This window comes from Leptonychotes weddellii, chromosome 5 (assembly GCF_054177405.1).
Source record: "Leptonychotes weddellii isolate Sample4059 chromosome 5, ASM5417740v2, whole genome shotgun sequence".
NCBI classification, from domain to species: Eukaryota; Metazoa; Chordata; class Mammalia; order Carnivora; family Phocidae; genus Leptonychotes; species Leptonychotes weddellii.
Window position 1 is genome coordinate 16,384,519 of NC_138373.1, and position 22,590 is coordinate 16,407,108.

The window sequence follows — 22,590 nt, forward strand, 5'->3', positions numbered from 1 at the left end:
ATTGCTGAGTCTCTTTGACTCTCCTGCCCTATCATGGTGGGCTCCCCATTGCCCAGCTTCTTGCCCCTGGCCGTTCAGGATAAGTCACAACTAGTCTCATCACCAAGCCCGACTGCTATCAGGAATCCAGCCACTGGTAAAACTCAGAGACCGAGTTACCACCTTCTGCATTCTGCAACGGGCTCTTCCCTGGTCACCCACATCCACCATGGCTCCCGACAGGCCACATTCCACGTGGCAGCCAGAGGGACCTTGTTCCAATGTAAAGTAGGTCATGGCAACCTCTACTCACCTCTGTGACCCTATCTCAGCTGCCCTCCCCTCAGCAGCTATGCTCTGGCCTCCAGCTTTCTTTCTGATTCTTGAGCCAACTGAGCAGCTCTTTCCTACCTCAGGGCCTTTGCATAGGCTTTTCCCTCTGCAAACGGAACCTTTGACCTCACCAGGTCTGAGCTCACGTCACCCCTCCTCAGGGAGGCCTCCTCTAAGCACACTGCCCAGGCAGTACCCCGTTGCTGTCTTGGGGGTAGGTGTCACCACCCCATCTTCGTATTTGTTATCTATCCCTGCCCACTGAAATATAAACACCAAGAGACGAGGACAGTGTGCTGCTCACTGGATCACCAGAGCCTGGACCAGGGCCAGCACATGGTAGGTGCTCCATGATAATTCTTATACATAGCCTTTAAGGTAGGTCCAGGGATTGTCCCCATGTCACAGATGAGAAGCTGAGGCCCAGAGCAGGTGAGGTCAAAGGAGACAGCAAATGACCTGTTGCCTTGCCTGGAACAGCATCCAGGACTGGACTGGGCTGGACTGGGGCATGCCCTGACTGCAGCCCCGGGCCAGGATCCTGTCGCCCAGCCTCCCCGGCTGGCCCTGTCCATGGGCCAGGCCACATCCCCAGGATGCTCACTGCCGGCCCCAACGGCTCCCCCAATCCCCCACCCCCCTACCCCAGGGCTCCCCAAACTGGACTGAAAACCCGCGCCGTAACACTGCCCGAGTCACCACCAGGCTTGTCAGGGCCAGCACCCCTGCCCCGGTGCCTCCAAAGCCGCCTCTGTGACCAGCCAGCCCTGGGGGGAAGCAGCCGGGCCCGGCACCCCAGAGCGTGGGCCTTGGAGCCTGGGTGTGAATCCTGGCTTCGCCGTCCTTCCTGTTAACTCTCGGCGGGTAACTTCCATGTCCTCAACCTTGGTTTCCTCATCTGTGAAATGGGAGAATGGGGCAGCGGTATCCACAGGGATCTCCTGGATTTTCCTGCCTGGAGCCCACTGTCTCTGCTGACAGCACCCGTCTCCTTCCCGGAAGCACCCCTGACTTAAGCCGGGAATAACAGCAGCTCCGAGGCTTTGCTGGAATTGGTGCGGACGGTGCCAGCTGACCCAGCCGAGCACCTGCTCTGAGCCAGGTGAGCCTCTCTCCAGCCCTTTTATCCTGATAGCACCCCTCGGAGGAGGGTATCGTTCTTATCCCTGCTGGGCAGATGGACGAATGAGGCCCAGAGAGGTTAAGTAACTTGCCTGAGCTCACAGAGCTAGTAGGTGCACGGGCAGGACTTACAGCAGGTGGTCAGGCTTGCTTTCTGCCAGGGCGGCTGGGCTGGGGGCTGCAAGCCCAGGGCCACGGGTGCCCGTCCCCCCACCCCTAAGAGCCCGCTTAAGAACAAAGGGCACAGAGACTGTTGGAGTGGGAGATGGGCAGAGGAAGACTGCTGATTTTAATCACTGGATCCAGCTGTGCCTAAGATCCCACCACCTAAACTTTTTAGTTACGTGGGTTAATTCGGACTCTTTCCCTTAAAGGCACTTTTTAAAAATCACTTGCTACCTAGGGCCCCTGGGTGGCTCAGTCGGTTAAGCATCTGCTTTTGGCTCAGGTCATGATCCTGGGATTGAGCCCGGCATCGGGTTCCCTGCTCAGAGCGGAGCCTGCTTCTCCTGCTCCCTCCGTCCCTCCCCCTCCACTTGTGTTCTTGAACACTCTGCTCTCTCTCTCTCTCAAATAAATAATCTTAAAAAAAAATAAAATAAAATCACTTGCTACCTAAAATTCGTGTGTCCTTTCCTTCGGTTGGAGTTTGGGTTGTGGTAAGAATTAATCAGATAATGCCCGGGTCCTGCCCTGCCCACAGCCCGTCAGCCAAACCTCTGCCCGCAGCTCTGGCTCTGGGCTCCACTGGCACCAGGGAGGGGTATGGAAGAGCCTAGTTCCCTTGCCCTGGGGTGGGGAGCAGAGGATACACACTTGTGCTCAGCACCGGCCCCCAGAACGCCCCAGCCAGGAGGCGCTCCGCTTGCCCATGAACTTGCTTGGTGATAAAGCTCTTTACTGCTGCTAACCAGGGACCGCCTCCCAAATAAAGGACTCATTCTCAAATCCTTACCTCGGAGCCCGAGGCTGGGGGATTCCAGAGACAACGTTTACACAGCTAGAGCTAGCGCTCGGTAAATGATGGCTGATTCTGCTACTTCTCCTTCCATCTGCCTTTGAGCCCAGGCCTCAGTCCCTCTAGCTCCCAGGAGACACGGGTGGGATGCCAGCCACAGAGGTCAGGGCCCCTGGCTCCGACGGACTGCTTGTCTAACAAGGCTGGCTGGCTGGGGCTGGATATTTGCCCAGGACACCCCAGGCTTCCAAATTCTTGGGATAGCAGGATGCCTTGAACTCTCTGAGGTGCTTTGTTTTGGGGGGGCAAACCCAGAGGCAAGTGGCTTCCCCAGGCACACTCTGCCCCTGGATCTGACCCAGGGCTTGAGGCTGCAAGGATTCACCGACAGCCTCCAGTGCGTGTAGTCTGCTGATCAGGACACAGCATGGAGTCTCTCCACCAGGGTTTGGGGCCTACATCGGCCACTTTCCAGCCACGTGAGTCACCTGCTCTGGACCGCAGCTCCTCATCTGTGAAATGGGGACAATCCCTGGACCTACCTCAAAGGCTATGTATAAGGATTATCATTTACTTATAAGTGAGAGGACTAAAAGCTGACAGCGGTGGCCGGCTCACGGTAAGTAATCAACGTAACGTCTCGTTTCATTAGAAGAGCAACAGACCGACTTCACCATCAACTCTTGTACTTTTAGAATGTAGTACCATTTGCATGCGACATTATCCATATTAAGTAAACAAATTAATTTAAGAGTAAAAACAAAATTAAAAAGTAAAACCAAAACTAAAATAGGTTTTCAATTATAACCACATCTTGGTTGCAGTATGAGAAAGGCACCGTGATGGTTGATGTCATGTGTCCATTTGACTGGGCCACAGGGAGCCCAGTTGGTTAAACACTATTCTGGGTGTTTCCAAGAGGTGTATTTGGATGAGATTAACATTTTCATTGGCGAATAAAGCAGATTACCATCTGGAATGTGGGTGGGCCTCATCCAATCAGTTGAAGGACTGAATAGAACAAAAAGACTGACCCTCTCTCAATGAGAGAATTCTCCAGAAGACTACCTCTGGACTTCCTCTGCAACATTGGCCCTTCCAGTATGTATGGCCTTCGTACTGGAACACTGGCTCTTTCTGGGTCTCCAACCTGCTGATCCATCCTGTAGACTGGAATTACACACACACACACACACACACACACAGACACACACACACACTTCTATTGGTTCTGTTTCTCTGGAGACCTTGACTAACAATACATTTGTGAAAGGTGAGCTTAGGCCTTGACGAAGAGGGTAACAAGCAAGGACTCCTCCATCACAGCATCCCACTGGGAGGGACCCAGCCCCAGTCCTGCTCAGGGGCCGCCAGAACTCTTACTTGAGCATGCCTTCTCCTGGTCTGGAAACACAGCAGAGGACTGGGGGTTCAAGTTCAGTTTGGGTCTGCTGGGAATGAAAACCTCAGCGTTGTCCTTCCGCTTAGCAGACAAATTCCTTTCCTTTTTATTACCTGTAGGAAAACAAGGGTTTAGATGTTAGACAAGGAACGCCAGCAAATTTGGGGCATGCTGCTTAGGTATCTGTCGGTTCGTTCACTTATTCATTCAACAGATATTTGTTGAACCCCTACTCATGCCAGGCACCATGCTAGTTTGGGATCAGAGATGTGAATAACGCAGCACACTTTGGCAAACAAATGAAATATTCTATGATATGTACAGGTTTTCAGATGTTAACATTTCTGAGCAGGGTGGAGTCTTCCATTGCTGAGGTTCTGGGTTTAATTGGCAGTGTGGTACATAAAATAATGTGCCACCAAGGACATCCTGGGGTGGAAAGAGTAGGGTAAAACACTTGCTGCCCCTGAGGCATTCACAGCCTAGCCGAGGAAAAGATGGTGGAAGGGCTAAGAGGGGAGGGCTGAGATGGAAGAAGGTTCCAGTACCAGGGGCATGGAGGAGCATGCAGCCTGAAGGATGTAGCTGGTGGGAGTGCAGGAGACAGTGTGGAGGGCCCTTACAGGTGACCAGGATGTTACCAGAGGCACCAAGATAAGGCATTCCAGACACAGGGAAGAGCATGTACGAAGGCTTGGCAGCTGGAAGGTTATGTGGCAGGTGAGCGGCTGGGACCCGAGGGGGTGACTGGAGCCAGACAGTGAAGGGCCCGCAGGCTATGCTGTCGAGTCGACATCTCCCGAAGTGGGGTGCCTGGACCACAGGTGGAACGGGAGATGACGCTAGATGCCGTGTGGGCAAATGTTTTTTAAGCAGTTACATAACCGAATGTGCATGGAAAAACATGTAACCGGCCCATCGAACCCTTGACTTCACGGACAGTATTGCTTAGAACAATCCTAGAATTATTAAAGAAAAGAAAGAGAAAGGAAGGGCAGTGGGGAGAGAAATTGAGAGAGAGGGAGAAAAAAAAAAGAAAGGTGTTTGTTTAAACAACAGCTAAGAAATAGCACAGGAGGTTTGTGGAGGTGGCAAAAAAAAAAAAAATGTGACTTCAGAAGGTTTGCAAATGGCTCAAGCACAGGGAAAATGGCGCGAGGGCTCTGGCCAGCACAGGTTTAAGAGCAGGAGGGGGACACGCTCAGGACCGCCAGGCCGAAGAGCAGCCCTGCTGGCAGCGAGGCTGGGGTGGCTAAGCAGAATGGACTCTGCAGGCGGGGAGAACGGTGAAGGTCACTGCGTGCAGACCTCCTGGCCCGGCAAGGCAGCAACCCTGGGAGCCACCTGCTGGGAGAGCAATGGGAAAGGACTTCCAGCAGAGCAATCCTGGGGGCCTCTGGGGGGCCCAGAGGAGAAGGAGTCCCAGAATCCAGGGCTCTGTGGGATTCTTGGGAGCTCAGGACGGAGGCTGGGGGCTTGTATCGGGTCAGACTTGCACCAACCTCTCCACCATCCCCTCTTGGCTTTACAAAGGACATGCGTGTGTTTCTCTATATACTTCCTGAAGCAGCTGCTCCCTGGCTGGCCTGAAATGCAGGACCCAAGGGATGACATCTAAGACCCGCTATGTCCAATGGGACAAGACAGAGAATGGAGGGGGGCAAATGACCACAAGACTGGCTCCCTACGTGCTGAAGATCTGCTGCTGCTACAAAGAGTGACAACCAGCACCGACGGGGTTTGACCTCTGGAGCGCTCTGGCGCTGGCTCAGGTCCCTGGCCCACCCCGTCTCAGTCACCTCCCCAGCCATCCCAGGGGGCAAGTGGGAGGCTGAATAATGGCCCGCCCAAAGACTGCCTACCACAAAGTCACAAGGCAGCGGGGGAATCCCCAGTGCTCATCAGCTAACCTTAAACCAGGGAGATTATCTTGGATTATCCCAGTGGATCCAGTGTAATCCACAAAGGTCCTTAAAAGTGGAAGAGGGTCAGAGTTTCAGTTTGGGATGATGAGGAAGTTTTGGATGGTTACACAGTGGCGTGACTGTACTTAGTAACACCAAGCAGCGCTCTTAAACAATGGTGAAAATGGTAAAATACAACAGGTGTACTTGACCGAAATAAAACACACCCACGCATGTGCAGAGGGAGGAGGGAGGCAGAAGGAGGGCCAGAGGGAGAGGGGACTCTGGGAGAAAGGCGCAGAGAGGCCCAAGGTTGCTGGCTCTGTAGGTGGAGGGAGGGGCCGTGAGCCAAGGAATGGGGAAACCTCTAGAAGCTGGAAAAGGTGAGAGAAATTTTCCCCTAGAGCCTCCAGAAGGATCACAGCCCTGCTGACACTCTGAGTTTAGCCCAGTGAGCCTCGCGTCCCACCTCTGGCCTGCAGAACCGTAAGATAATAAATGTATGCTGTTTTAAGTCACCGAGTTAGTCATCATTTGTTATAGCAGCAACAGAAAACTAATACATACTATTATAGAGTAGGGCTCTGAGTTTCAAGCTGTTTGTCTGAAGTCCCAGAGTTGAGATTTGACCAGGCCCGCCTGACCTGGAGCCCTGCCCTGAACCACCTTCTCTGCATCTACCTCCCCCTCCTCTGCATAAGATGGCCCTCCTTGTTTGCAAGTCTACACAAGGATATTTTCTAGGGCACCAAAGGATCCAGACCCTTGCTGCTAGCCTAGAACCCTTGAGTCTTCATGGAAAGTGGCCTGGGATCACCTACCAGCCTCATCATGTACCACACTCCCCACATGCTCACTTGGCTCCAGCCACACTGGCCCTTTCCCTGTCCCTACCTACACCAAGCTCGCTCCCTCTTCGAGCCCTTTGCGCTTGCTACTCCCTGCCCCTGGGATGCTGTTCCCACAGCTGCTTCTTCTTCATTCCTGTCCCAGCTTCACCATCAGCTCCTGAGAAGGCTTCTCTGACCACTCTAGCTCACAGGGTCCTTCCCTGAGCCCCGTCCCCCAACCAGTGTCCTGTTTTATAGTCTTCACGATATTTAAGACTCTTGGCGGTACCATTCCCTCCTCCTCCCTGAATTCCTTTTTTTTTGAGCAAGCAAGCGAGCGATCGAGAGAGAGAGAGAGAGAGAGAGAGCATGCACATGAGCGGTGGGGGGGGAGGGGCAGGGGAAAGGGAGAGAATCTTAAGCAGGCTCCACACCCAGCATGGAGCCTGACTTGGGGTTCGATCTCACGACCCTGAGATCATGACCTGAGCTGAAATCAAGAGTCAGATGTTTAACCCACTGAGCCACCCAGGCACCCCTCCTTGCATTACCTTCTGCCCTTCTTTGTGTCACTCACGCACTGGCCCTCACTCACAGGGAGGACACAGGGGATGTGACGGGAGGTGGGGAGGTTGGGGAGGCTGGTGGCAGGAAGCCATCAAAGCGCAATCCAGCCACTCCCCTTCCTCCTCCGGCGGGGTTGCCCTCAGGGCACAAGGCCATCTGCCACCACACTGAAGCGCTCGGCCAGCATCTGGGGCCGGGGGTCTGCCTAGTTCAGAGGGGCAGCACCGAGTAGCCAGCAAGCTGGCTCTTCTCAGTTGGAAAGGCGAACATTTGCTCTCCTATCAGATTCCCAAGCCCATCTCTCATTTGTTTCAATTAGGAGAGAAGACAGAGTGGGGTGGCGTTACTCACTGGTTCCTCAAAGCCCAGCCACTGCTTTGTAACTTGATCTGGTTTATGTACTCAGCCTAGTGATTAAGGGCCCAGGCTCTGGGCTCAGACTCCTGGCAAATTCAATCCCACTCTGCCCCTCCCTAGCTGTGTGACCTTGGGCAAGTTATCTGCCCTCTCTGTTCCCCAGGGTCCCCAGCTATGAAGCAAGGACATTTGACAGGGCTTGCCTTGGCGTTGTGGTAAGGATTATAGATGCTAAGCCCTCGGAGTAGCGCTTGGTACATGTTAGTAAGAATTCAGTAAATGCTGGCAATTGTTATTATTTATTTATTATTATTTATTCAGCACAGTTCTGGGCCCTGGCAGAGCTCACAGGCCAGAGGGGGAGCAAGACAACCGGAATCCATGGCAAGACCAGTGCCATGATGATGCTCTGGGTGCAGAGGAGGTACCAACCCACCTGGCTGAGCTGGGAGGGCAAAGGAGGCTTCTTGCAGGAAGCCGCCCCTAAGCTGAGTCTTGAGGGGAAAGCAGGGAGCCAGGTTTCAGGGTTCAGAGTGGAGAGGAGAGGAGATGTGGGCACCTGGACAGAGGGAACAGCCCAAGCGAAGGTTTGAAGGCGAGAGAACACAGCGTCTGAGGGACAAATGTTCTCTTCTCTGGGGGCATTGACCACCAGGTGTGCAGTTTCCAGGGCTGCCTGTTATTATATCCCGCCCCACCCCCTTTCCCCCAAATTCGCATGTTCAAGTCTAATCCCCAGTACCTCAGAATGTGACTGTATTTGGAGACAGGGTCTCTAAAGAGGTAATTAGGGTAAAAGGAGTCAATTAGGGTGGGCACTAATCCAGTCTGCCAGGTGTCCTTGTGAGAAGAGGAGATTAGGACACACAGACCCACACAGATGGAAGACACCCAGGGACAAGCCACGGAGAGAGGCCCAAGAAGGAAACAACCTGCTAACACCCCGACCTTGGACTTGCAGCCTCTGGAACTAGAAGGAAATACATTTCCATTGCTGTTGAAGCTCCCCCCTAGTCTGTGGTACTTTGTTACACAGCCTGAGCAGACTAATACACTCAGCCTGATTTCAGACATTCCCTCATTTCTCTTCCCTTGGGCTCAGTCATGCTTCCCAGCTGGTTGGCCTCAATATTTGGTTCAGAAAGTATGGCACATACCTCTTTGAGGAGGATGTGCTTGGAACGGAGAGGGAAGGGCAGGCAGAGACCAAGCCAACCCAGGACTGGGCATGGGGACTGTGGCAGGTTGGCCCCTCCCTGCCTCTCCTCAATTGCTTTCTTTACTCTCCTTTCCAGGGTCTCTTCTGGAAAACCTCCTCTGGCGAACAGCTGCTATTTCTGCCTGCCCAGCACGCTTTCCTTCTTCTTCAGATTCACCTCGATTTTTCCTTTGGAAACTACTATCAGTCCACGTGGTTTGGGCGGCAATAACCACACTCAGAGCCTTATGGGCTGGACCATGTCAATCAGAGCCACAGTGACAAGTTCTGAGATGTGACCCAGTGTGGGTTCAAGAGCCAGGCCTGGGACCTTTGCTGGAGCTTTGAGGAAGAAAAATCCACTTTCTGATGGAGGCATAAAGCCAATGTCTCAATTCTGTGTCTGTATGTGGAGAGCCCACCTGTGAATGGGTCTTGTACCAATGTCTTGTACCAAGACAAAGGAAGGAAGAGATAAGAGAGAAGGGAAGGAGAAGGGAAGGGGGAAGGAGGGGAGGGGAGAGTCCTTGACAGTTCCTCAGTTATCCAAGCCAATATAATCCCTTTTGCTTAAGCCAGATGTATTAGCCAGTTGGCATGCAGATCCTGCTACACATCCTACAAGGCACAGGATAGACCCCCCAAACCATCCACCAGACACCTACCATCTGAAATTTCCGGGTCATCTGTAGGTCTTTGGAAGCCTTGGCTTCTCACAATCAGCAGAGACCTGACATATCTCCCTGGCCTGTGGGCATGTCTCCCCAAAGCTGAACCCCAAGCACTGCTAGAAATTCAAGTCCTGTTCTTAGACCCAGACACACCAAAGGCAAAGACATGCCCACATAAGACAAGACTCACTCTTGGAAGCTGGGTTAAATTCCAGCACCACGAGGGGGTCTGGGCCCTGGGGAGGGTGCCCTTTCATCTCCTGGTCCTCGGGAACATCCTTCTGCACGGAGTCCCCACTGCAAAGAGGGGGGTCCTCTCTGGGGTGGCCCATCGGCACCTGCTCCTCGGGCTCGGGCTCAGAGAGTACCTCTTCTTCGATAGAGTCATACTCATCACTGGAACAATCTCTTTGTTTCCTCTGTAGATTTACACTAAGTTCCAGGCTTTTTCTTAGCTCCTGCCAAAAGTCAGGAAGAGAAGCAAAAAATGAAATATGTTACTTTGAGAAAAACTCCTCTGAAAATAGATCATTAAAACCAAGGAACTATTCCCGGCAAACGAACATTTACCAAGATCACCTCGACACATGGGGTTGTCATCGCTTTGAAGACGAGAAAACAAAGACAGGGACAAAGGAGCAACTCTCTAGCAGAGTGGTATTTATAGTATGAACTGTGGCCACACAACTGGGATGTCACTAAGAGTGTGTGTGTGTGTGTGTGTGTGTGCACGTCTGTGTGTTACAGATGTTTTGGTCTGGGGGCTTGTTTAAACAGATCATGGGGTCCCACCACCCAGAGTTTCTGATTCAGGGGGTCCTGGACAAGGCTTGACAATGTGCACTTCTAACAAGGTGATGTTAATGCTGCTGGTCCAGGGACCCCACTCTGAATATGAAATCCCAAAGGCCTCCAAATGCCCTTGAAATTCCAGATGGTACAATGACTGGCAGATAGTTGTGGGGGGAAGCTGTCCTATGTATCGAAGGATGTTTAGAAGCACCTAAGATGTCATAAGATTTAGCACTTAACCAGAGCTGCTTGATAATTTTTTTTCAATCTGTGTTTCATCTCCATGAGATAGATTTACAATCTGAAGGACAGGCATTAAGATCTACACTTGGAGTGACCAGAAAATTAATCACTGAAGCCAGGACACTTTTGAAAGGGAAAATGGGCACTAGTCTGTTTACCCTAGGACAAGAAAATGCCAACTGGACTACCTGGGCAAGCCAGTGTGTTTGGTCAGCCTAGCTATACTTCTCCCACAGCTCGTGCTGCCTAACACAGCTCTGAGAAAATGAGAAGCAATCAATGTCACTTGCTTGATATTGGTGGTTGACCAGTAAACTTGACAGTTGCCGTGCTGTCCGTGTCCTAACCCCTGGACCTTGTGAATCAGTGACAGCTCATGAAGAGCGGAGAGGCACTATAATACTTTGATCATTCTAGATAAATCGTCCTAAAAAAGACCTGATGGTAGAAATATGGATACCATAGGTGTTGGCCTGTGGGGGCTCAGGAAACAAGGAACATGTTATGGAAACTAGAGAGGGGATCCCATGATATAGTGGCAGGAGCTTAGCTGGGCTATGCCTATCGTTCTGTGATAAATGGAACTTGGAACTGAGATCTGATGATTTGGGAAACGCTCGGCCGATCCAGTCGCAAAAGATGCTAACAAGCAGAGATTTGCGCTCAGAAGAGCGTGCTCTGGAGAGAAACCCGAGGCGTGGCTGGACAACCTTTGCTAGTACTTGAGAAGGATCCAAAGTTTAGAGAATTCAACCACATGGAGGGTTCTCTGAAGACACTAGACCTGGGACTCATGGATCCTCTTCGACATCCCAGCAGACGCCAGGCACAGAGATAAGATTATCCAGGAAAGATCTGAGAAGGAACCTCTTGTCTAATGGAGGGAATCCAAGAAGTGTACGTAGGAGACCACGTGATTTTTGAGGATGTCAAAAGTTGCCTGCTTGCACCAGAAAGGAGAGAGGAAGGACAAAATAAAAGAAGGCTGTCGTCCTCCCCAAATTCTACACTCAGGAAGCAGGATGGTACTCGGCTGCGATCACGTGCCACCCTCCATGAAAGAGGAAGGATGGCTCCAAGGGTGGGGCCATGGGCCCAGAGGCCGGAGCCCTGCCACAGAGGATTACTCCATGGCCTTGAAACCCAATGGGCTTTGCCCAGTTGGGATTTCAAAACTGCTTGGGTTTGGTGTCTCCCTTTTCCTTTCATTTTGTCCCTGATGTAATGGGAATGTCTGTCATCGTGACCCTGGGCCTGACCCACCATTGTACTTGGGAGCAGATAACTTGTCTTCTAGTTTCACGAGCCCGCAGATGGAGAGGCTTTTGCTCTCAGAGGGGTTCTACCTGGAGTCCTACCCAGACCTAATTCAGATGATGCAGATGATAAGATTTGGAAGTTTTGAGCAGGTGAGATACAGATGATATTCTGGACTTAATATCGTAACGGGTTGAGATATGGGGAAGCTTGGGATGGAATAGATGTGTTTTATATGTGGGATGGACATGGATCTTTGGGAGCGGAGGGCAGATTGCTGTTGGTGGAATGAATGGCCCCCAAAGATAGCCACATTCTAAACCCTAGGACCTATGAATGTTACTGTACGTGCCAAAGGGTCTTTGCGGATGTGATTAAGGATCTTGAGATGGGAGAGATTAGCTTGGATTATCCAAGAGGGCCTAATGTGATCACCAGGGTCCTTGTAAGAGGGAGGCAGGAAGACGGGAGTCAGAGAGAGAAGATATAAAACCGGAAGCAGAGGTCAGGGAGGAGAAGAGATGCTACACTGCTGGTTTTGAAGGAGGAAAGAGCCACAAGCCAAGGAATGACAGCAGCTTCTAGAAGGTGGAAAAGAAAAGATGGATTCTCCTTTGCAGCCTTCCTAAGGAACACAGGGCTGCTGACATCTTGATTTTAGACGAGTGGAACTGAACTTGGCTTTCCTTCTTTCTTTCTTTTTTTTTTTCTTTTTAAGATTTTATTTATTTATTTGTCAGAGAGAGAGAGAGAGAGAGAGCACAAGCAGAGGGAGAAGCAGGCTCTCCACGGAGCAGGGAGCCCAATGCGGGGCTCGATCCCAGGACCCCGGGATCACGACCTGAGCCGAAAACAGTCACTTCACTGACTGGGCCACCCGGGCGCCCCTGAACTTGGATTTCTGACTGAGAAGCCACTAAGTTGTAGGTTGTCACAGCAGCAAGGGGACACTGTCTCTTCCAGCTCTTTCCCTCCCATCCTGCCTATGCCAAGTATCAGTGACGCTGACCGAGTGAACAGAACGCTGCTGGGCACATGGGAGCTGCATGCCAAGTATCTGCCAAATGATGAAACTGTGCCAGGGATCAGGTGGTGGCTGGAAGCAGGGGGGGACAGCACCCACGTGCCTTGGAGGTGGCGGCATCATTGGGGTGACCCCTTTGCAAGTTACTTAAGTCCTCTGATCTGTCTTTGGCACCCAAAAAAAATGGGCTAACACACCCCTGCCTGACGGAATTGTTTTATTAAAGTAGTGCTCTGACCTGGGATGAGTTCGCCTCCCAGGGGACATTTGGCAATGACTTGGAGATGCTTTCGGTTACCACTAGTTGGGCGATTCCTTGCTGGGAGACTGTGGTCACTGTCCAGGAAATCCCGGTCAGTCCCAGGGCCCATGGTCATCCCTGATGTCTACAGCAGAGTGGAGCCACCAACGACAGAGTGGATGCTTGACCCCATGGTCACCTGAACAGACTCCCTCCAGCCTCTTTGTCCCCTCTGCCACGTTGCAACCCCACAGTTTCAGTGACTGGAGTTTTGGGGCCCCCCCCAGATTGGAGTGCCTACAGCTTTTGAGCTGGTCTGACTTGTCATCGTGATGAAGTGTCAGAATAGTGACAGGTGACCCTCGGCCACTGCTCCCTACTCCTTCTAGGTTGTCCACGTGTAAAAGAAAACTCCTTTGCATTCCGTGATGGTCCAACCATTGGGGGAGGAGGGGATGAGGTGATGGCTGCCATCACTAATTTATTCAGGCACGCAGGCGTGCTAAGGGCTGGGGTAATGGTGGGCAGTGAGATGGCGAAGCCTCAGATAATCGGGGCATAAAGAAAAAGAAACGGGGGGGCGCCTGGGTGGCTCAGTCGTTGGGCGTCTGCCTTCGGCTCGGGTCATGATCCCAGGGTCCTGGGATCGAGTCCTGCATCGGGCTCCCTGCTCGGCGGGAAGCCTGCTTCTCCCTCTCCCACTCCCCCTGCTTGTGGTCCTGCTCTCGCTGTGTCTCTCTCTGTCAAATAAATAAATAAAATCTTTAAAAAAAAAAAAAAAAGGAAAAGAAACAGGGGCATTTCTGCTGTGGCCACGACTGTGAAGGAAAGAGCCAGCCTGGATGATGCACAGAGGGTGAGTGGGCTGAGAAGCCCCTGTTGGAAGCCGGTCAGGGAAAGCTGGCTGATGAACAACCACCGGATGAGTGTCTGGGGCACGAGCATGTCAGGCAGGAGGAAGAGCAGAGGCAAAGGCCAGGAGGCAGCCACGGCAGGAGGGCAGTGTGCACCAGAGGAGGGAGGGCGGGGAGCAGGGAGGGGTCACAGCAGGGCTTTAGAGGCCCCGAGGCAGAGTCTGGATTTTGGTTTATGTGGCCACAAGAGGCCCCTGAAGGGTGCTAAGCAAAGGCACACTGTTATGTGACTTGTGGTTTGAAAGGGCGCTATGGCTCTGGGATCCCGAGTGAATTTCGAGAGGCAGGGCCAGGGTGGAGACAGGGCACGGGGGTGCAGCTACAGTGGGGGGGGAGGCAAGGTGGAGGGGGCAGCAGAAGGGGGGACAGGGGGTGCCTCTGGAGATGCATCTGGGAGGCAGTGATGACGAATGACTGACTAGAAATGAACAGTGTATACACTCTTTGACCAAGTCCCTCTGAGAATTTGTCCTTCAGTCTTAATATATGCAGATGGCTGAGGGATCACTGAAAATCGAGAATGTTCCAAATGTGCAACAAGAAGAGGTGGGTTAAATGCTCACTAAGCAGGCATCAACGGAGCCTCAAGGGGCCCTCATGGAGAAAACAAGGTAGGTCTTGTGCACTTACTCAGAAAGGTAGTGAGATACAAATTTAAGCAAAACAAGCCAGTCGAAGAATGTACACGTAGAATAAGTCCAATTTAAAAAATTAGTCTCTGTGCATGTATGCAGATATCCACGTGAAAAGTCTGGAAAAATAGTTACCAACTATTAACAGTGTTCTCTCTGGGGGTTGCACGATGAGAACTTTCTTTTCTCCATTGTTTTACTTACTATTTTTTTAATGATAAGCATGTTTCCAATTTTATAATTAGGAAAAATGATACATTTACATTTTTGTTTAAATCCTGTCCCTGACTCCTGCAAATAAGTAAATTCCCCGCAGGAGTGGGAAGGACAGTGGGGTGCAGGGGCCCGGACAGCTAGCTATCTGAAAAGTAACTGATCTCTGTCCCTGGGACTCATCTCATCCCCCCAGAAGGATGACTCAGAAAGCAGCAAGCAGCCACACCCCACATTGAGTCTGTCTGACTTTGTGTATCCAGTCAAGTGGTCCAGACTTACAAATAACAGGGCACCAATTCTAATGGGAAGAAACTCAGGGAATCCAGCAGCCCTGAGACCTTCTCCAGAAAAAAGCTCCCAGAACAAAATCTAAGCAATGAAGGGTGAGGTCAAAATAAAGAGCACAGACTTGGAGAAGCTATGGTAAAAGGTCTGATGGTAAATGCAGAAGCCACTTAGAGACCAAATAAATACAAGACAATTGTGCACACTTGGGTTACAGGCCGGAATGCAATGTTCTCCACCGAAGCCCTTAGTTTAGCTAACAAAAGCCAGAAGAGGGCAGGCAGCGTGGGTACACCCCTGGCCTCATTTTCCATTTCCATTCAAATCCATCTTCGGTGGAAACACACAGTGTTGAAACATGGCAACTCTGCCCTTGTAATTTTTTTTCCATAATTTATTAAACCGATGAGATCTTTTTAAAAACTCCTCTTGTGATAAACAAAAAATCTGAATTTCAATAATTCCTCCTGTTTCCATTTGCTTTTGCTTCTGTTACGTTAACGCAAATTTCAAAGCCATAATTGTACTGACAAAACACACATGAAAAAGAAGCCTAGATTCTGCACGACTGGTATCTTCTTTAAAAAGGACAATAATACATTTGCTCACGCTGGCTGAGCAAACTTTAGGAACCTATGCTCTTATAATTCCTATGTGATCTAAAACCATCTGTTCCTGGGGCAAAGGGGAGATGGAGGAAGGAGCCACATTCTCTTGAGGAAGAAGTTCAAAACCTTTCCATCTGGAAGGATGAGGACCTTGGACTGGTCGCTTTGGAAGCCAACCTGCCCATGCTTCAAAGGGATACCATGCAGGGGGATCTACTGGTTGCTCTGAAGCTGTCATCCAGAAATTTCTCTGTGAAAACTAACTTTAGAGCTTTGCTTTACAACCTGGCCATATGTGCTTTCAGCGTTCAGTGTTTAAAATGTTAAGTTCTGGGACGCCTGGGTGGCTCAGTCGGTTAAGCGTCTGCCTTTAGCTCAGGTCATGATCCCAGGGTCCTGGGATGGAGCCCCGCATCATCGGGCTCCTTGCTCAGCAGGGAGCCTGCTTCTCCCTCTCCTGCTCCTGCGGCTTGTGCTCTCTCTCTAACAAATAAATAAATAAAATCTTCTAAAAAAATAAAATAAAATGTTAGGCTCATGCCCTTGCAACAGAAAGCCTTCTGCTCAGAGGCCAGGCAGGTGGAGAACAAATCTGCCCCCCCTCGCTGGAGAGCCAGGGAGGAGGTGGAGGGAGGAACAGATGCTCGGACCACCTGCTAAAAGGCAGCAGGGGTTTGAGGGTCAGCTGATTAGTGCCTTACAGGCCTGATCTGTCTCCTGCTGGGCTAGGGAGAGACGGAACTGGGGGCCATGAAAACACGAAATGTTTGCAATAATAGTAACAATATCACATCCACAACAGCACCAGCTACCAATTACAAAGCTTTGCTACATATGGGGCACCGAGCTTAGTAACCTCTCCACCCATCTTATCTCAATGCAGCCTCCCACCATCCCGGTGGGTGTCCGTGTCTTACAGGCTCAGGGCACCTAAGGACACGCACAAGGTCACGCAGCTAGCAACGGCAGAGCCAGTTTGGACGAATGACTGACTCCAAAGTCCAGGCTCCTCACCACGTGCCCGTGTTTATTCCCTGCTTGGCGCCAATGCGTCGGAAGCAAGTGGGCGCTAGGTGGGACAAAAGTCAAGCGCTCGGTGACTGTCCATCGGTTTGCACGGGACTGATGAAAGCTGCCTGTAAGAGCTTTTGACATAAAGCTGCCTTGAGGCCAGTAAACGTCCTAATGAGTGTGTGCTAAGTGTTAGTGGAAGAAGCATGAAACCTCTGACTACACTCAGAAAGGGCAACGGCTGGGTCTAAGTTCTGCACCTGTGTTCTGGGCCTGACTCCAGGCGCCCTGGGTCCTCAAGCAAGTCTCTGGGCCAAAGACGCCCCCCGCCCTGCCCTCCAACCCCCTCTAATGTGCCCTGGAGACCTGACAAGGTTGCTGAAGGGCTGCAATGAGGTAATAGTTATGAATCAGTGTTCCCCGATTGCTTTCACAGAACATTTCAGATTCAGATGACAGCATATTCTTCTTTATGTCGCAGATCGTACTGATTTTGCTTGAGAAGATCAGATGTTTTGACCACGAAGCCACAACGGAGACTCTGACAGTCCTCAAGAGGAAGCAGCGATCTCTGGGGTGGAGGTCACTGACCTGCAGCCAGCCCCCCTGCTCCCCAGTAAGATCCCCAATAAAATCTCTCATTTGGTTGGAAATCTTATAAAATTGGGGTTTGGAATGCACCGTTGGTTGAAATAATTCCCTCTCACTCCTATTGCCTTCCATGAGCCATTTTGCACATGTATATTAATCTGCCTGGTCCAGAAAGGATTTTTACCCTGCATTGAGGGGTTAATTGACTAATTTGTTTTTTCTTTTCATTTGCTCATTTATTCAACCAATATTTGTTGTTGAGTGTGTTTGTCCTGAGAAGTAGGTCTGACTGCTATTTTAGGGATAGAGGAATGAACCAGGCAGAGAGAGTGTCTGTTCTCATGGAATTTCTAATATGGCAACAAAGATGGCCATTCTAATAGAAATGACAAGTGCAACAAGCTTCAAGAACCCAAACCTAGGGCTTGTCCATGCCTCAGACCTGGTGGCTCCTGGATCACAAACTTCCCAGAATAAAGCGACTTGAGCCCTAACGTTAGGTCCACGCTGTGTATTTTTGAAGTCACATTCCCCTCCACCAATTCTTTTTTTTTTTTTTAAAGACTTTATCCATTTATTTGAGAGAGAGAGAATGAGAGAGAGAGAGAGCATGAGGCGGGGAGGGTCAGAGGGAGAAGCAGACTCCCCGCTGAACAGGGAGCCTGATGCGGGACTCGATCCCGGGACTCCAGGATCATGACCTGAGCTGAAGGCAGTCGCCCAACCAACTGAGCCACCCAGGCGCCCCCCTCCACCAATTCTGATAGAAGTATGGCTAGGAAAATCTGAGTCATACATTATGTGCTTCAAATACATGTGTGATATTGTTAGTTTTTGATACTTTCCTATTGCCCCATTCACCCTTGCATTGTCTTGTACTAATTTTCATTCAAAGCTAAATTTATTTATGAAGTACCTTGGCAGCTCAGTCTCAAACGTCCATCGTCATGAAGAAAAAAAAATTTATCCTTGTCTTAGGGAGCAGAGTGAAGTCAGAGGGGGGCAGGGGCCCTGGAAGCAGAAGGCCCTGCGGGCTGCCTGCCCGCTTCCGTGGCCTGTGAGGCCCTTGGCAAGCATCTCAGCATCAGCGTGCCTCTCGTGCCTCACTCGAGCCTGCCCAGAGCAGGGGCTGGCTGTGGGAAATTGGATAGGGATGAGGGGATAAGCAACAAATAATGCCACCAGCCAACTAGAAATTTTGAGGAACGCCTGAAAGACAGAGAGCAGAGATCCCATCTATGAATAACTAAAAGCAAAGGAAACTTCAGACCCAAACATGGGCAGTAAGATTTTCCACAGAAGGAGTGGTACGTAGTTGAGGAGTTCAAAGTCAAGATGGAGAGAGAGGAAGCCCTCGGGCATTCACTGTGAAGCTGCTTTTAGAGCTGCTGGCCCCTCCCCAGTGTATTAAGCGTAGAGGTGCTCACTCACAGGCCCAGACGGTGGGCGCTGGGGCAGAAAGGCAGGGCAATGCCCCAGGACGTCACCGTCCCCAAGGTAGGCAGAAGCTCCCATACCTAAGGTACACAGCATGTTGTACCCCAACTGCACAATCACCAGGGTCATGTTACATCAAACAGAATGGTCAGAGGGCGTGGGATTGTCAAATACAAAGATGAGCACACAACCAAGAATGAGAACATCTGGGGAAAATCAACACCCTGAAAGATAGGCTCCAAATTTAATTAGCAAAAGAACTAATACCCAATAAAAGAGAGTTAATAGAACAAACAGAGGAAGACTTTAGAATATGGAAAATTAATATCCCTGGAGAGATTAAAGAGGACATTTCATCCATGAAAAAGAAACAACTAGATATCCCCAAAGTTTTAATTTTATTGACATTTTAAAAAGATAAACTAAATAGCAGAAACAGATAAAAGATGTGCTAGAAAATCAAATCAAAACAATTTTTTTTTAAAAAGATTTTATTTATTTATTTGACGGAGAGACAGCGAGAGAGGGAACACAAGCAGGGGGAGTGGGAGAGGGAGAAGCAGCTTTCCTGCTGAGCAGGGAGCCCGATGAGGGGCTCGATCCCAGGACTCTGGGATCATGACCTGAGCCGAAGGCAGACACTTAACGACTGAGCCACCCAGGTGTCCCAAATCAAAACGATTTTATAAGAACACAGTAAAAAAGACAAAAGTAAAGTGTGAAAGAAAAATTAAGAGACTTGAAAGGATAGATGTGGGCCAATGTTTGTGCAACAGAAACTCCAGAGAATAGAACAGACACAATGAAAGAGAATAATAATAATAATAATGGAAGATTTTCCAGTGCTAAAGAAGGACACAAACCTTCAAATTGAAAAGGTACACCTACAGCTTTAAATGGGACAGATATTAATACTGATCTATTCATATGGATAAAAGATCCAACCTATCAGAAAATATCTTGACTCTACATGCACACAGTAATAGTGATTTGAAATATATAAAGCAACAACAGAGAAATATAAGGGAAAATTGACAAGTTTAAAGAAATCAACCAGATTAAATAAACAAAAATTAAGTAGGTTCTATGCAGTGGTTTGCTAATGAGCATAAAAATTTCCTGCCTTATTAAAAATGCAGATTCCAAACACTCCATTCACGATCCTACTACCCTCCCCCATCTAATTTTGTATCTTCGAGTGGGAAATTTCACATTTTTAATAAGCAGCCCAGGTGATTCTGATGTAGGTGGTCTGGGACTATATGTTAAGACTCACCAGGTTAAATAACTCAATGAATGGCTTTACTTAATAGATACATTGAGAACTTTGTACCAAAAGGAGAATAATTATTATTCTTTTGAAATACCATGGAGCAGTCATAAAAATAATCTGGTAGACCACAAAGCAAACCTCAAAAACTTCCAAAAACCAGAAACCAAACAAGCCATTCTCTGATCATAATGTAGTAAAATTAGAAATTAACAGAAAAGGACAGAAAAAAAAAAAAAGACAAAAAAGCTATTTACTTAGAATATTCGTGAAAACTCTCCTATATAAAGAGGGAAATCCCTCCCCTCCCCAATCACAAACCAATTAGAAATAAATGACAATGAAAACACTCCACACATAGCAAAATTTGTGGGATAAGGACAAAACAGCATTTGTAGGAAAAGTTATAGCCTTAAAATTGCTATATTAGAAAACAAGACTGAAAATAGATGAATTAGCATTTAACTTAACACACCAGGCTATAATGTGGAGATGGGGAGAGAATCAAAGCAATAAATTAAACTATGAAGTTTAGGGAAAGAATCAAGAGAAAAGTAAAAATGAACTGAAATAGAAGCCAATAAATGAATGAGTGAATAAATAAGTAAACGATGAAATAAAGTATACGTGCTCAATAAAAGTAAAAGCTAGGCATGGTTTGGCTAGGTAGGCAGAGAGAGCTTTTCATATTTTACTCACCTATGAATTGTTTGGCTCTTTCCTTTTTTTTTTTTTTAAGATTTTATTTATTTATTTGACAGAGACACAGCGAGAGAGGGAACACAAGCAGGGGGAGTGGGAGAGGGAGAAGCAGGCTTCCCGTGGAGCAGGGAGCCTGATGCGGGGCTCGATCCCAGGACCCTGGGATCATGACCTGAGCCGAAGGCAGACGCTTAACCGACTGAGCCACCTAGGCGCCCGTTTGACTCTTTTCTAATGAGAAAGCACTCATATATTAGATGTCATATTAAATGATACAAAATCATGTAAAAATACCTAAGAAATTCTAAGTAGGCTATAACTGCAAGAAATAAATGGCATTATTTATTCAAGTAGTGACTCAGAGATCAGTTATTTCTTACTCTCATTAAGACTGAAAAAGATGGGGGCGCCTGGGTGGCTCAGTTGGTTAAGCGACTGCCTTCAGCTCAGGTCATGATCCTGGAGTCCCGGGATCGAGTCCCGCATCTGGCTCCCTGCTCGGCAGGGAGTCTGCTTCTCCCTCTGACCCTCCTCCCTCTCATGCTCTCTGTCTCTCATTCTCTCTCCCTCAAATAAATAAATAAAATCTTTAAAAAAAAAAAAAAGACTGAAAAAGATGTTTTCGGGGCGCCTGGGTGGCTCAGTCGGTTGGGCGTCTGCCTTTGGCTCAGGTCATGATCCCAGGGTCCTGGGATCGAGCCCCGCGTCGGGCTCCCTGCTCCACCTCACGGAGCCTATTTCTCCCTCCCCCTCTGCTTGCTGCTTCCCCTGCTTGTGCCCGCTCTCTCTGTCAAATAAATGGATAAAATCTTAAAAAAAAAAAAAAAGACTGAAAAAGATGCTTTAGTAACTCAGATACCATCCAGTGTCTTCACTAACAGAAACGCTCTATTGGGTGAAAGAATCACTACATCTCTTACTTCTGGACCTGCATTTCACGGGCAGTTAGTGCTTGTTCAGCATCATTCCACATGAATCATTCATGCTCGTCACTGAAGAACCCCTGTACAGATGGCCTTGTGCTGTCTGACCCTAATGCCATCAGTCAGGCTGTCCTTTGGTCTGAGCTGTCTAGCTGGGCATCTCTGGGTGCATTCAGGGCACCTTGCCCCCCAATGGCTCTGGGTCCCAGAGGGGCTAACTCAAGTGTCCCTGGAAAGGAGAAAGACCTTTCCCGCCTCGTATCAGGAACAGACAAAGCTATCTAAACCGGAAGTTGCAAGCTGGTGGTCTCAGGCCAAATCTGGCCAGCCATATATTTTGTTTGATCTATAGAAAATAGTAATCAACGTAAAAAAAATTGGAGAAACCAAACACAAAGAAACCCAGATACCTGGCTTCTCTTAAAATTAGAAAGCTTGGCATCACTGGGCCCCTGTTTCCACACAATGACAGCCAAGCTGTGTTGACAACACTGTTCCCTACACCCCCCACCACTCCCTGCCATGCCCTGATATCCAAGCCAAGGGCTGTTACCTGCTTGTCTCTCTCTATGTCACTTAAAATATTCAAATAATTCAAAATAGAACAGGACTTCCAGGGAAGGTGGTGGAATAGGAGGATCCTAAGCCCATTTGTCCCACAGATACAAGTAGATAACACCTACATCAGCGTAAATAACCCAGAAAGTGACCTGAAGACTGGTAGAACAGACTCTCCACAGCTAAATGTAGAGAAGATGCCACAATGAAGAAGGTAGGATGAGCATAGATGCAGTCAGGAGCTAAATGGACTTGTAGGACTGTCCACAGGAGGGACAGAGGGAGGGACATCACAGGTGTGGAGAGGGGAGAGAAACAGACCCTCACATGGGCACCCCAAGCAAGAGGAACCTGCATGAGGAAGACAAATTCCCATAACATTTGGCTTTGCAAACCAGAGGGGCTGAATCTCATGAGTTCTTATAATCAGTGAGGCTTAACACCTGGAACTTTAAAAACTCAGTGGCTTGGCTCTGGGAGATCCAAGAGGGTGAGAGGAAACGGAGTCCTTCTCCTTAGAGAGACAGCCCAACAAACAGCCCTGTGGAGATACAGCGCAGAAGCA

At 49.4% G+C, this 22,590-nt stretch overlaps 1 protein-coding gene across 8 annotated transcripts in view; it reads right to left on the minus strand.

Annotated features, from left to right (window-relative positions):
• Positions 1 to 22,590, minus strand: part of KATNIP (katanin interacting protein) — a 183,871-nt gene that overhangs the window by 80,622 nt on the left and 80,659 nt on the right. For all 8 annotated transcript variants that reach the window (XR_014145280.1, XR_014145281.1, XM_081819792.1 and 5 more), the window contains 2 exons: positions 9,512 to 9,779; positions 3,776 to 3,907 (listed from right to left, as the gene is read on the minus strand). Coding sequence is in view for 6 of the 8 variants with exons in the window: in XM_081819792.1 (XP_081675918.1) it covers positions 3,776 to 3,907; positions 9,512 to 9,779 (400 nt within the window). In the remaining 2 variants the exon portion in view is untranslated. The remainder of the gene's footprint in view (positions 1 to 3,775; positions 3,908 to 9,511; positions 9,780 to 22,590) is intronic.